General features: G+C 44.6%; 1 protein-coding gene across 1 annotated transcript in view; it reads right to left on the minus strand.

Moving 5' to 3' along the window:
* The window catches only part of USP11 (ubiquitin specific peptidase 11), a 32,024-nt gene extending 20,433 nt beyond the window's left edge, over positions 1–11,591 (minus strand). Inside the window, 6 exon segments of the mRNA XM_079958675.1 lie at positions 5,892–6,022; positions 6,448–6,557; positions 11,181–11,392; positions 11,394–11,495; positions 11,497–11,552; positions 11,555–11,591. Coding sequence (XP_079814801.1) covers positions 5,892–6,022; positions 6,448–6,557; positions 11,181–11,392; positions 11,394–11,495; positions 11,497–11,552; positions 11,555–11,576 — 633 coding nt within the window. The 5' untranslated portion in view covers positions 11,577–11,591.
* Positions 11,592–13,064: the final 1,473 nt, after the last annotated feature.

The raw sequence follows: 13,064 nt of genomic DNA on the forward strand, positions 1-13,064 counted from the left end.
TATTAAAAAAAGAACATTTGGACTTGATTTGTTTACAAGAAACACATGTGATAAGGCTACAGAGGAAAATTTTGAGTAATAAAAGATTAGGTCAAGAATTTATTTCATCAGACAAAGTTAAGAAAAGAGGAGTGGCACTTTATGCAAAGGAGAACCTATCATCGAAATTTTTATTTAAAGATGATCAAGGAAGATTTGTGGCAATTGAAATTCAATCACAAGGAGAGAAATTTTTGATACTAGGTATTTATGCACCAAATGAGGGAAAATCAGAATTTTTTAAGAAGTTACATGAGACTCTGTTGGACTATTTGGAATACAATATGATTTTGATGGGAGATATGAATGGAGTGGTGTCTACTAATATGGACAAGGCACAGAGACAGGTAGTCACAAAAGATGGTAGACTACCAAAAACGTTTTTTGACATGACTGACAATATGGACTTAGTTGATATTTAGAGAACTAAGAACCCCTTGGGAAGAGAGGGAACTTTCTTCTCTGAGGCCAAAATGACATGGACAAGAATTGACCAAATTTGGGTAACTAGGGGACTGGCCCCAAAGATTAGAAAAGTGGAAATATGTTCTAAAACTTGCTCCGACCACAATGCTGTGAAGATGGAAATGAAACTAACACCAATTGGTTCCTTTAGATGGAGGATGAATGACACCTTGTTTAGGAACGAAGAAGTGATTAAAAAGGCCCAAAAAACCTTGAGAGACTATTTTGAGATAAATATGAATACCACTGTTGAGAAAAGAGTAATTTGGGACGCAAGCAAAGCAGTTATGAGAGGATTTTTGATACAACAGAACACGATTCAAAAGAGAATTCAAAATGAGAAAAAAGATAAGATCTTGGAGAAAATAAAGGAAGGAGAAAAGAAATTGAGAGTGAAACCAAAGTCGCAGGAGATCCTGAAAGAGATAAAGTTGCACCAGGTACAATATATGAAAATGATGAACCAGGAGATAGAATGGAAAATCAAACAGATGAGACAAAAGACATTTGAATTGGCAAATAAATGTGGAAAACTGCTGGCTTGGCAATTGAAAAAAAGACAGAAACTCAACACTATTACAAATCTGGAAGTAGAAGGAAAAATTATACAGAATCCAGTGGAGATTAGAAAGTCTTTTCAGAGGTATTTTAAACAACTATATACACAGGAAACTCAGAAACAAATGGACATCGATCGTTTTTTGAAAATAAATGGATTACAAAAAATCTCTCAAGAGAACAAGCTAATGTTGAATTATAAAATAACTGACCAGGAAGTTGAAGGAGCCATTCAAAACATGCAACTAGGCAAATCCCCAGGGCCGGATGGCTTGACCTCAAGATACTATAGATCTTTGAAAGAATGGTTAGTACAGCCTTTAAAGGGAATTTGCAATGAAATTTTGGAAGGGAAAAAGGCACCAGAGTCGTGGAAGGACGCTTATATTACACTTATACTGAAAACAGAGACTGAGAAAACACAGCTTAAGAACTACCGTCCCATATCTTTGCTTGATGTGGATTACAAAATTTTTGCTGACATTATGGCTAAAAGACTAAAAAAGGTACTAGCAGAAGAAATCCATAAAGATCAAGCGGGCTTTCTCCCGGGGAGACACTTGTCTGACAACACGAGGAATATAATTAATATTTTAGAAAAATTACAAGTGAAGATTAATATCAAAGCAGTTTTGATATTTGTGGACGCGGAGAAAGCCTTTGACAACATTTCATGGAGTTTTATGAAGAAAAACTTACAGGGAATGGGGGTAGGCCAAGGTTTTGAAAACGGTATAGGTGCAATTTATTCAGAACAAAAAGCTAAATTAATTGTGAACAATGTAGTTACAGAAGAGTTTAAGATTGAGAAAGGAACACGACAGGGGTGCCCAATCTCTCCATTGCTTTTTCTATCGGTCCTGGAGGTTTTGCTAAATATGATTAGAAAGGACCAATTGGTTAAAGGTATTCAAGTCAGAGCTAAACAGTACAAACTGAAAGCATTTGCTGATGATTTGGTATTGACATTACAGGAACCAGAATCTAGTACTAAGAGAGTATTGGAATTGATTCAAGAATTTGGTCAGGTTGCCGGATTTAAGTAGAACAAGCTGAAAACTAAGGTTTTAGAGAAAAATTTAACAGAAATTGAGAGAGAGAGGTTTCAGAAGGAGACAGGACAAACATTGGTCAAGAAGGTGAAATACCTAGGGGTTAATATGACTGCTAAGAATGTGAATCTATTTAAAGATAATTATGAAAAATGTTGGACGGAAGTGAAAAAGGATTTAGAAATATGGTCAAATTTGAAGTTATCATTGCTAGGCCGCATTGCTGTGATAAAGATGAATGTGTTGCCAAGGATGTTATTTTTGTTTCAAACATTGCAAATTCTGGATAAAGTGGACTGTTTCAAGAAGTGGCAGAAAGATATCTCTAGATTTGTCTGGCAGGGCAAGAAGCCTTGAATAAAATTTAAGATATTAACCGATGTTAAAGAAAGAGGTGGATTTGCCCTGCCAGACCTTAGGCTTTATTATGAATCGGCTGCATTTTGTTGGCTGAAAGAATGGCTGCTTCTTGAAAACACGGACATTTTGGATTTGGAAGGTTTCAATAATGTTTTTGGTTGGCACGCATACTTGTGGTATGATAAGGTCAAAGCACATAAAGCGTTTAAAAACCATATTGTCAGGAAAGCACTGTTTAATGTCTGGATAAGATATAAGGATCTGCTTGAAAATAAAACTCCAAGGTGGTTGTCACCAATGGAAGCGAAGGCTCAGAAAAAGCTCAATATGGAGGCCAAATGGCCAAATATTGGGAAACTTTGGAACAAGAGGGAGACAGATTAAAATTGCAGAGTTATGAAAAACTAAAAAACAAAGTGCGAGATTGGCTTCATTATTACCAAATAATGGAGGCCTATAATTTGGACAAGAAAATTGGTTTTCAGGTGGAAAAATCAAAATTGGAAACAGAATTGTTAGAACGCAAAACTAAGAATTTGTCGAGAATGTATAACTTGCTGTTGAAATTGAATACTCAGGATGAAACGGTTAAATCTGCAATGATGAAATGGGCACAGGATGTTGGACATAATATCATGATGGCTGACTGGGAACAGTTATGGACCACCGGTATGAAGTTTACGGCATGCAATGCCTTAAGAGAGAATATAATGAAAATGATTTACAGGTGGTACATGACACCAGTCAAGCTTGCAAAAATCTATAATTTGCCCGATAATAAATGTTGGAAATGTAAAGAGACTGAAGGTACATTCCTTTATAGCAATCGATTTTATTGCATTAGCCATGTGGCCATAGCATAATATACATAGAAATAACAACATGGAATAGGGGTGGGGAGATAAAAGTGGATGTCGTCCTGGGCAAATACTTTGAAAAAATGGGGATAACAAAAGTAACGGGGGATTTAAAACATCGAGTGACTGAGAATACAAAAACAGATTCGATTGTGCGGCGTATCGATTACATCTGTGGTATTAAAGAAGAAGTCGCAACACAAGATGGCGACAAAGGTAGCAGCCCAGTTAACCTCGTCAGCTTTCAGATTAAGTTTTAAGTAGTTTTAAGTAGTTTTTCAAACCCCTTGGGGCTTTATCTCTTAATTCTAATGATTTAGTGGCTGCATTATCTCCTCAACACTGCCTTCGCTTTCCTTAGCGTTTTATTGTTTTATTGTTTTATCACCGGACTCGAGCTTCAGCCTTGCTGCCTCGCCGCACCCCCCGCCACGCATTTGGTGCTGTGGAGCTGAGTAATCTCCTGAAACGTGTGAAAGGGGAAGGGAAGAGACCTGGCCTGACTCCCCTGCCGTGAAGGGACCCCCGTTACTGGGAAAGGAAAAACTCAAGGTGGGTGATTGGAAACACCAAAAAAATGGGGTTGAAGCAAGTCCCCTTCGAGTCCCGCCGGTGTGAGTAAGAGCGTCTTCAGCAAACCAGGCTGATAAGAGGCGCAGCTTGGAAAAACCCCCAGCTTCTATCAGCTTCTATCAGCAAAAGGACACTGGGAGCCGACGGAAGAACTCTCAAACCTTCCTCCCTTCCTCCCTTTTCCAGCCCCACCAAAGCTGCCTCAATAGCTCAAGGTACATTCTTTCACCTTTGGTGGACATGCCCAAGGATTAAGACTTTCTGGGAGATGATCTATAATGAAATGAAAAAGATATTCAAATATACCTTTCAGAAGAAACCAGAGGCCTTTCTGCTGGGCATGGTCGGCCAATTGGTGCCAAAGAAGGACAGAACTTTTTTTATGTATGCAACAACAGCAGCAAGAATACTCATCGCGAAGTATTGGAATGCACAAGATTTACCCACCCGGGAAGAATGGCAGATGAAAGTGATGGACTATATGGAACTGGCGGAAATGACTGGCAGAATCCGAGACCAAGGTGAAGAGTTGGTGGAAGAAGATTGGAAAAAATTCAAAGTTTATTTACAGAAACATTGTAAAATTAAGGAATGTTAGAAGGTTGTTGGAATGAGGTAATGTGGTTTTAGCAGAAATGATATAGGATTAGGTTTAAAAAAATTTTTTTTATTTTTTTTTATGATAAAATTTTTTATTAGTTTCCAAATTTTTAACAAACACAAAAACAACATAAAAACAAACATAAAAAGTCATACTTTCTTTACCTCATTTCCATAAGCCTCTTTTCCCGGACTTCCCCATACCTTCCCCTTTTTGCATCCTTTATTTTAAACAATTGTTCAGCAACCCTTCTTAGCCAATTGAATATAAATTCATTCTCCTTTTCAATTTCACCCTTAACTTAACACAATTTATCGCTGCAATTCTACATCTTCCTCTCCCTCTGCATTTTAGCACTCCTCAATTTTATAGTAACTCTTAAGATATATTTTAAATTTCTTCCAATCTTCTTCCACAGTCTCTTTCTCTTGGTCGCGGATTCTGCCGGTCATTTCTGCCAGTCCCATAAAGTCGATCACTGGTTAAAATTGATTTATTAATTGGTGAAAGACGAGAATTACAGTATATTAAGATAAATTATTAGGATAAAAACAAAGCTGGAAAGGATTTGCTGAAACATCTAATTGAACTAGAATACAAAAAAGGGAAGTGTGAGGAGGTCAAGGAAATAAGCAAAGGGAAGAAAGCTATGTAAAGGTCTGATCTGTTTGTTTTTTTTAATTGTGTGTATTTTTTATGTCTTTGTTATTTTTCTTTTTTATTGTTCTTTTTTGTAATTTTCAAAATTTGAATAAATATTATATATATATAAAAAAAGAATGAGAGCTTCTGCGTTGGGAGCAACCTGAGCTAAGGGTGGAGATGCCAGACAGAGGGGGCCAGACATCAGTTTCCAAGGGCTGAGGGTCCATTAACCTCAAAGAGGGTCTCCAGGGACTTTTCTGCATAAGTGAATGGAAAGCACTTGGCTGCACAGGTGAAAATAAAGGCTGACCTCAGGGATACCTTTGGCGTGGGGACTCTGCCAGTTGCTGAACCACCAAGGCTCTTGGGCAGCCCTCTCTCCACTGAGAACCAAGGGAAGTCCCAGCCAGTATGGAGGAAACTGGCTTCTAGATAGATAACCTCTCTCACACACAATCCGCACATCAGGTTTGAATGGGGCGGGGGGGGGGGAGCCTCTCCTCCTCCCAATTCTCTACCTCATTCTCAAAAGCTCCATCTCTCCTCCTCTCCGTTTGTCACAGCAGAATATGCCAGTGCTGAAGCTCGGGGGGGGGGGGTGGAACAACCTGTGGCCACCCAGACGTTGTAGGAATCCAACGCACAACCAATTGCTCAGGGATGTGATGGCAGCTGTGAATCCCAATATCAGGAACACAGATTCCTCAACAGTCCATGCTCTCTAAGCTACAAACTTCTCACCTTGCGTTCAATGGCTGGCTGGTCATGCTCAAGGCCATACCAGGTCACCAGCTTGTTCCAGACCTCCTCTGGCACCAGAACGTATTCCTCATGCTCCACCAGTCTATCCTTCAACCGGTATGACTCTGTATCTGGAAGGATGGAAGGAAGGAAAAGGGCTTGAAATCCAACAGGGCCGTCTGTCTGTGGAGAAGGAGAAAGGCTGGCACAGGACCTTCATCAGCAGAACTCCCTGCTGTAAGACAGGAAAGCTATTTCTCAACTTCCAACACATTTCCCCTTCCATGATACAGCAACTGCATCAAGGAGCCAGCTCTGGGATGGAAAGCCAGACGAACAGCTGACTGGGCATCTTTGGATCTGTTACTACATCTTAGCCCCTCTACCCCACAGGGTTGTTGTCTGGATAAAATGAATGACATTCTGGGCTCCTTGGAGGATGGGGGTAAAAATGACATAGTGCTGGTTTTAATCTAGCCGTGCTGCCCTGGGAATGTATGTCAAGGGAAGAAGGAAAGAATCTCAAAATAAAATAATAGGACAGAGGAAGCTGTACCTTCAAAGAGCTCAGCATTGTTGATCCGTCCAGGGAAAGAGATGGAGTTTTGATCTCCAGATTCCACGTATGCTCTCCACTGTTTGTACCAATGATTCTCCAGCAAATACCTGTGGGCAAAGAAACAGCAAGTTCAAATCCAGAACCACACCAGTGTGCATAAACATAAGCAGGCAAGTCTCCCTCCATCCTCCAGCCCAAACAGGGTCAGGAAGGATGCCTCCTCCACAAGGAAAGCTAAGGTCTCAATCCAAGGCCTTGCAACTGTGCCAAATACTGCATACATCTGCTTGCAGCTTATCAGTCCAGACAACTGAGAATTCCCACTATTTTGATTGAAATAGCAAATTTTTAGTCCTCTTGACCAGAGATAAGCTTTAAAAAGGTAACGATCACACCATCCAAAGGCTCAGATAAGGAGGAGGCAGGTCATGGCTCCCTTCAGCTGCAACCGCTCTTTGCAGCTTCCTGTCACAGACCCAGTACCAGCTCGCACAGGTCTGCTAATACCCAAAGTCCTCCTCTCCTCCACTTCCCTAGACTATGGCAGTAAAGATGGGCAACACAGTCACAGCTTCGACTGAAAGCAAACAGCTGTGCCTACGAAATCGTAAGTTATTTCTAGGCCCATCATCTAAAAATATTTAGTTAAGTAAATACCTTGAACCAAACTATGGCTTAACTTAAATATATATATATACATATTACCCACACTTCAATCTATGTGCTTTGTTGCAATGCGAAAGAATACACAAGGTAACTTTTGCTTATTAAATTGTGAATTGCCACATCATTAGAAGGAAAGGCCCTCACTTGCAGCCCCACAGAATAAAAGAACCCCTTTCCAGTTGCTCCTGGTTCAAATATCAAGTTAGCCAAGAATTTACCAGGCAAACCCCTGCCATTCAGTCTCAACCCCAATCCTACAATTTGCAACTACTGGATAGAAATGACCATTCCTCACACCAGGGGCAGGGCAACGGCGGTCCCTCCAGACATCAGCTGCCATCACCCTGACCAGCATGGCCAATGCCCTGCAAAAACTGGAATTTTAGCCCAGCCAAGACCCGGAGGGCACACATTTCCTCATCCCATTTTGCAGGGTCACTGTAATCCAACACTCACCTACCTGGGAATAAGCCCCACTGAACTCAGCAGGACTTCCTCCTTAGACACGCAGAGTATTGTGCAATGTATAATACTTGGGAAGTAAGAGTCTTTCTATTAAATGGATTAAATCACGTAGCCTCAATTATTTGCATAATTTATTCTTGCATTCAACTTGCAGATGTGGATTGTCTACAAAAGTCAGTTTTAATTTTCTGCTTGGCAGTAAATCAAGATCCCTGCCCATAATCTCCTTCCTTCTTAGTCAACAGCCTGGATTTCCATGGGCAGAAAAACCTGCATTCCACCCCCAAGGTGGTTGATTTTATATTACCCCTTTATACCACCATAGGGTCAGCTCAGACCATGAAATATGTGTCCCATCCTGAAAAACAGTTCCCTCTCCTATTGCCCTGGGGCACTATATTAAGAAGTCCAGAGAAGGAAACAGGCTGTCACCTTAACACCAGCTGCACGATGGCAAGGAGCAACCTGACGGCAGCGGAGCCTCCGCCTGATCTTCCAGTCACATCTCTGGCGGCTCAACACAAACCACAGGGCCATAAAAGGGGTCAGCACAATCTTAAATACATATTTGGTGCGTCGTAAGCAGACCACCTCGAAGTTTCCACCCTTTTCACGGAGGAAACTTTGTTCTAGCAGCAGCATCAAGGTTTGGACCCCTTCCTCGTAATATTGCCTAATGCTCAGCTTCCGTCCTTTTGTGACTGTGCAGGGGTCTCTGGACATTAAGGAAAGCAGGTGGGGTAAGGGGAAGACCCTCCTCTCCTCTTTCCTACATCCAATGGCACACTCTCACCGACTGAGCTCAGCCCTGGGTGGTTCCTCCATCCAGGCAAGTTCCATGGGGCCAGGAGGAATGGGAAGGGCTGAGGAGGGGGAACCCAAAGGCAAGATCACAGCTTGCAGGTGTTACGCTGGCTCAGCATCCAATGGCACAGTCCCACTGAGAACCTGGGAGCGACACCATCTGATAAAGCCAGCATCCTTGAAATTCCTCAAGGCTTTGACACGCAAGGAGAAGCAACACATGAAATGAAAGTATGCCTTTTAGTTAGACAGACATCAGCCCAGCAAAGAGTTCTATGTAGCTAAAAAGCCTGCCAAGTCTAATATATGGTCTCTCTTTCCTTTGCTCACGATTTCAGGCCCCGACTTGTTCTAACTCAGGATCAATGAAGACCATTAATTGGCTGGGAAACATTTTTAATGCTAGGAAAAAGTTCTAAGTTCTTCTCAGGCTGGGGAAACCAGTGGCTGGGGAATCCCTCAGGGCTACCACAGTGGGACAAATCTTAGGAAGGAGAGGGCAGAACAGCTTGCTGAAAGCAATTCAACCCCCACCCTTCCTGCATGAGAGTCTGCACCAGCTTCCCAGGGAGCTACATATTGATCATGACACTCATTCACTGCCATGCAAGGCTGGCTCCTCCCACTAGTGAGTCATGGGGAGGAAATTAAATGGGGGGCCAAACTGGATCTGTGCAAGCAGTAACTGCAGCAGCTTTCTTGTCTCAGCCCATTGTGTGAGCAGGAGCAGAGGGGAGAAACAGCAGGGGAGCCTGTGCAGAATGAAGGGCACAGGAGAGGCGTAGAGAGCTTTAAAAACAAGTACTAGAACAGTGGTTTTCAACCTTGTGGGGTCCACAGCTCCCTCGACCAACCACATTCTTTCTGCAGCTCCCCTGTGGAAGCCACTTACCCTGGGGTTCCATTACAGAACATGCATTAAGTGGGGACTTCCCCGTTCTGCCCTGCCCCTTTTTGGAGCCACTTTTGGACACGTGCAAGGGGGAATACAAGTGTCAATGAGAACCCAAGCAAACGTGTAAAACTAAGGAACTGTTATCGTTACTGAAGCTGAGGAGGATTCTTGTTTGTGTGTAGGGAGGGGGAGATTTTAAGAAGACCAACAGTCAGGCAAAAATGTTTCCCCACTTTTTTTGCCATTGTTTTATTTCTGGAAGATAATGGGCTGCAAGTTAAAGGTGTCGACTCCCCCGAATGTTCCTCAGAGAGAAAAATAATGCAGGAAGATATGGGCTGCAAGTTAAAGAAAGGGTGCCTCCCCGGGCTCCCCTGAATGTTCCTCATGTCACCCCAGGGTGCCACAGCACACTGGTCAAAAACCAATGGACCAGAAGCTTGAAGCTGGTATGCAATGTGAACCGACTTACTTATCCCACACTTATTACCAAACTTATCTCATTTACGCTGCAATCCTATGCACACATTTACTAGGAAACAAGCTCTTTTGAACTCAGTGGGATGACTGGCTTCCAAGTAAAGGAGTGTGAGATCGGACTACGCACCTCATGGAACTGTAGAGTTTGAAGGGACCCGAAGATCCTCTACAACCCCCTGCAATGAAATGAGCAAGCTCTGCCTTTCTGCTCTGTGACAATGGAGGTGGTTTGTTTCACTACTGGGGCTGTGGTTCCCCACTTGTCTTCCCCAAGACACAAGTGCATGTTAGCTGGCACAAAACAGGTTGGAGAGGTAAGATTTCTCTAAACCCTATCTAGGAGAAAAGTAGGTGCAGCTGACACAGGGAGTCTAGGTTCAGTGACAAAAACAGGAAGTTTGCCAGTTTATGGAGAGTGAAACTAAAACTCATTCCACAGAAGATAAAGCCACACAGGGATACAGAAGACCGCCAAGCACTCATGCAAGAGAGAAAGGGGCTGCTACCAAATGAGGCTGGCCTTGTAGGTGGGGCAGCTGAGAAACCGAAACTTCACTGCACTTGGATGAAGCCCCTAAGAGGGCGGGGGGGGGGTAAGAAAGCTTTGGAACCAAGCCCACAGCATGTCTATGGGGGAATCACCCACCTCCAAAACTAAGGTAGCCCTTAAAAACAACAACTCAGTGCTGGGGGGGGGGGGGGGGGCAGGAGCAGCTCTCTCCAACAGTAACTCCACGCTAAGTACCTATTGAAATTCTTTCTGACACAGACACAGAAGTCTTTTCTTGGGGTGGGGATCACCAAGGTTACCTCAATAATCCTGCTACACAAGAAAAAAACAAAGGGGGGAGGGAGGTGACTGGTTTTCAATCACATAGTTGTTTAGAAATATTTGAATGCTACAGCAAAGCACACATATTTTGGCAAAGAGTTTAGAATCACGAATTCTTTTTTTTAAAGGGAAAAAAAGCCATGTAGGAAGAGTGGGTCGCATTCACGAAATCCACTGATGTAGTTGGAGTGTCTACCCAAAACACAGGAAGGAAGAGAAGAAAATGAATTAAACAACCAAACGCAAGTTGATTCAGAGCAGCCATTGCGTCCCAAAAGGAAAAAGGGGAATAGCATTTTCATTCCGGAAGTGAACATGTCAGCAGTCTGAGAAATGTGCTCCAGAAGAACTTGAGGCTTTTGCTTCCATCGGAGACTCAGGGAGCCGAAGCAGCGCGTCTGAAGGGAGTAACTCCCGCGAGCTCCGCGACGCCCGCCCGCCCCGTCCCGCCCCGAGGAGGGAGGCCTCCCGGGAGCCCGGAGGGGCTCTTCCGAGGAAGGAGCTCGCCACCCCCGTCCGAGGGAGGGGACTCGGCGCCGCTTCCCGGAGGGGTCTCCTCGCGAGGAGCCCCCGCCCCGCCCCGCTCACCACTTCTCTCCGGCGCGCAGCGGGCGCTCCCTCCCGGGCTGCTCGGGCCCCTCGCCCTCCACCTGCCGCCTCTGGGCCTCCAGCCCCGGCAGCCCCGCCGCCGCCGCCGCCGCCGGCAGCCCCCGCTCCGCAGCCATCGCCGCCTCCCGCCCGGAAGCCCGTCGAGGAGGCGCCCGGCTCCCGCCGCCACGCCCCCCCGCTTCCGCCGGCCCCGAGAGGTGTGGCGGGGAAGGGGAGGCGGGCCGGCGCCATCTTGAGGGCGGCGTCCGGGACGAGCGGGGCGGGGACTCGGGCCCGGCCTCTTGGCTGCCCCGTCTCTAGCCGAAAATGGACGCGGCCTCTTTTTCTCCGTATGCCGGGTGCCGTCAGAGAGAAAGTAAAGGGGACGCGATGCATTCTCTTCCGCAAAACCAGCCCCGTGTCTCAGGGCGGAAGCTTTTGCTGCCATGTTTGTTGAGGGCATGTTCCCTGCGCTAGCCCGTCTGAAGTCAACCATCTTTGGTGCTGGTAAATGTGCGGGGCGGACAGAGACGCCATCTTGAGAGTGGCATGTGTGATTTTTTTTTCCCCCTTTGCAAACCTTAGGTCTTCATCTGTTTAGTCGTTTAGTCGTATTCGACTCTTCGTGACCCCCTGGACCAGAGCACGCTACGCACTCCTGTCTTCCACTGCCTCCCGCAGTTTGGTCAAACTCATGCTGGTAGCTTCGAGAACACTGTCCAACCATCTCGTCCTCTGTCGTCCCCTTCTCCTTGTGCCCTCCATCTTCCCCAACATCAGGGTCTTCTCCAGGGAGTCTTCTCTTCTCCTGAGGTGGCCAAAGTCTTGGAGCCTCAGCTTCAGGATCTGTCCTTCCAGTGAGCACTCAGGGCTGATTTCCTTCAGAATGGAGAAGTTTGATCTTCTTGCAGTCCATGGGACTCTCAAGAGTCTCCTCCAGCACCAGAATTCAAAAGTATCAATTCTTCGGCGATCAGCCTTCTTGATGGTCCAGCTCTCACTTCCATACATCACTACTGGGAAAGCCATAGCTTTAACTATAGGGACCTTTGTTGGTAAGGTGATGTCTCTGCTTTTTAAGATGCTGTCTAGGTTTGTCATTGCTTTTCTCCCAAGGAGCAGGCGTCTTTTAATTTCGTGGCTGCTGTCACCATCTGCAGTGATCATGGAGCCCAAGAAAGTAAAATCTCTCACTGCCTCCATTTCTTCCCCTTCTATTTGCCAGAAGCTGATGGGACCAGTGGCCATGATCTTTGTTTTTTTGATGTTGAGCTTCAGACCATATTTTGCGCTCTCCTCTTTCACCCTCAATAAAAGGTTATATAATTCCTCCTCACTTTCTGCCATCAAGGTTGTGTCATCTGCATATCTGAGGTTGTTGATATTTCTTCCGGCAATCTTAATTCCGGCTTGGGATTCATCCAGCCCAGTCTTTCACATGATGAATGCTGCATATAAGTTAAATAAGCAGGGAGACAATATACAGCCTTGTTGTACTCCTTTCCGAATTTTGAATCAATCAGTTGTTCCATATCCAGCTCTAACTGTAGCTTCATGTCCCACATAGAGATTTCTCAGGAGATAGATGAGGTGATCAGAAGTATATGTCTTTCTGGAACTCTCTAGCTTTCTCCATAATCCAGTGCATGTTTGCAATTTGGTCTCTGATTCCTCTGCCTCTTCTAAATCCAGCTTGCACTTCTGGGAGTTCTCGGTCCACATACTACTTAAGCCAGCCTTTTAGAATTTTAAGCATAACCTTGCTAGCGTGTGAAATGAGTGCAATTGTGCAGTAGTTGGAGCATTCTTTGGCACTACCCTTCTTTGGGATTGGGATGTGGACTGATCTTCTCCAATCCTCTGGCCTACTGAGTTTTCCAAACT

This window comes from Podarcis cretensis (genome assembly GCF_951804945.1).
Source record: "Podarcis cretensis genome assembly, chromosome: 17".
In the NCBI taxonomy this organism is placed as follows: Eukaryota; Metazoa; Chordata; class Lepidosauria; order Squamata; family Lacertidae; genus Podarcis; species Podarcis cretensis.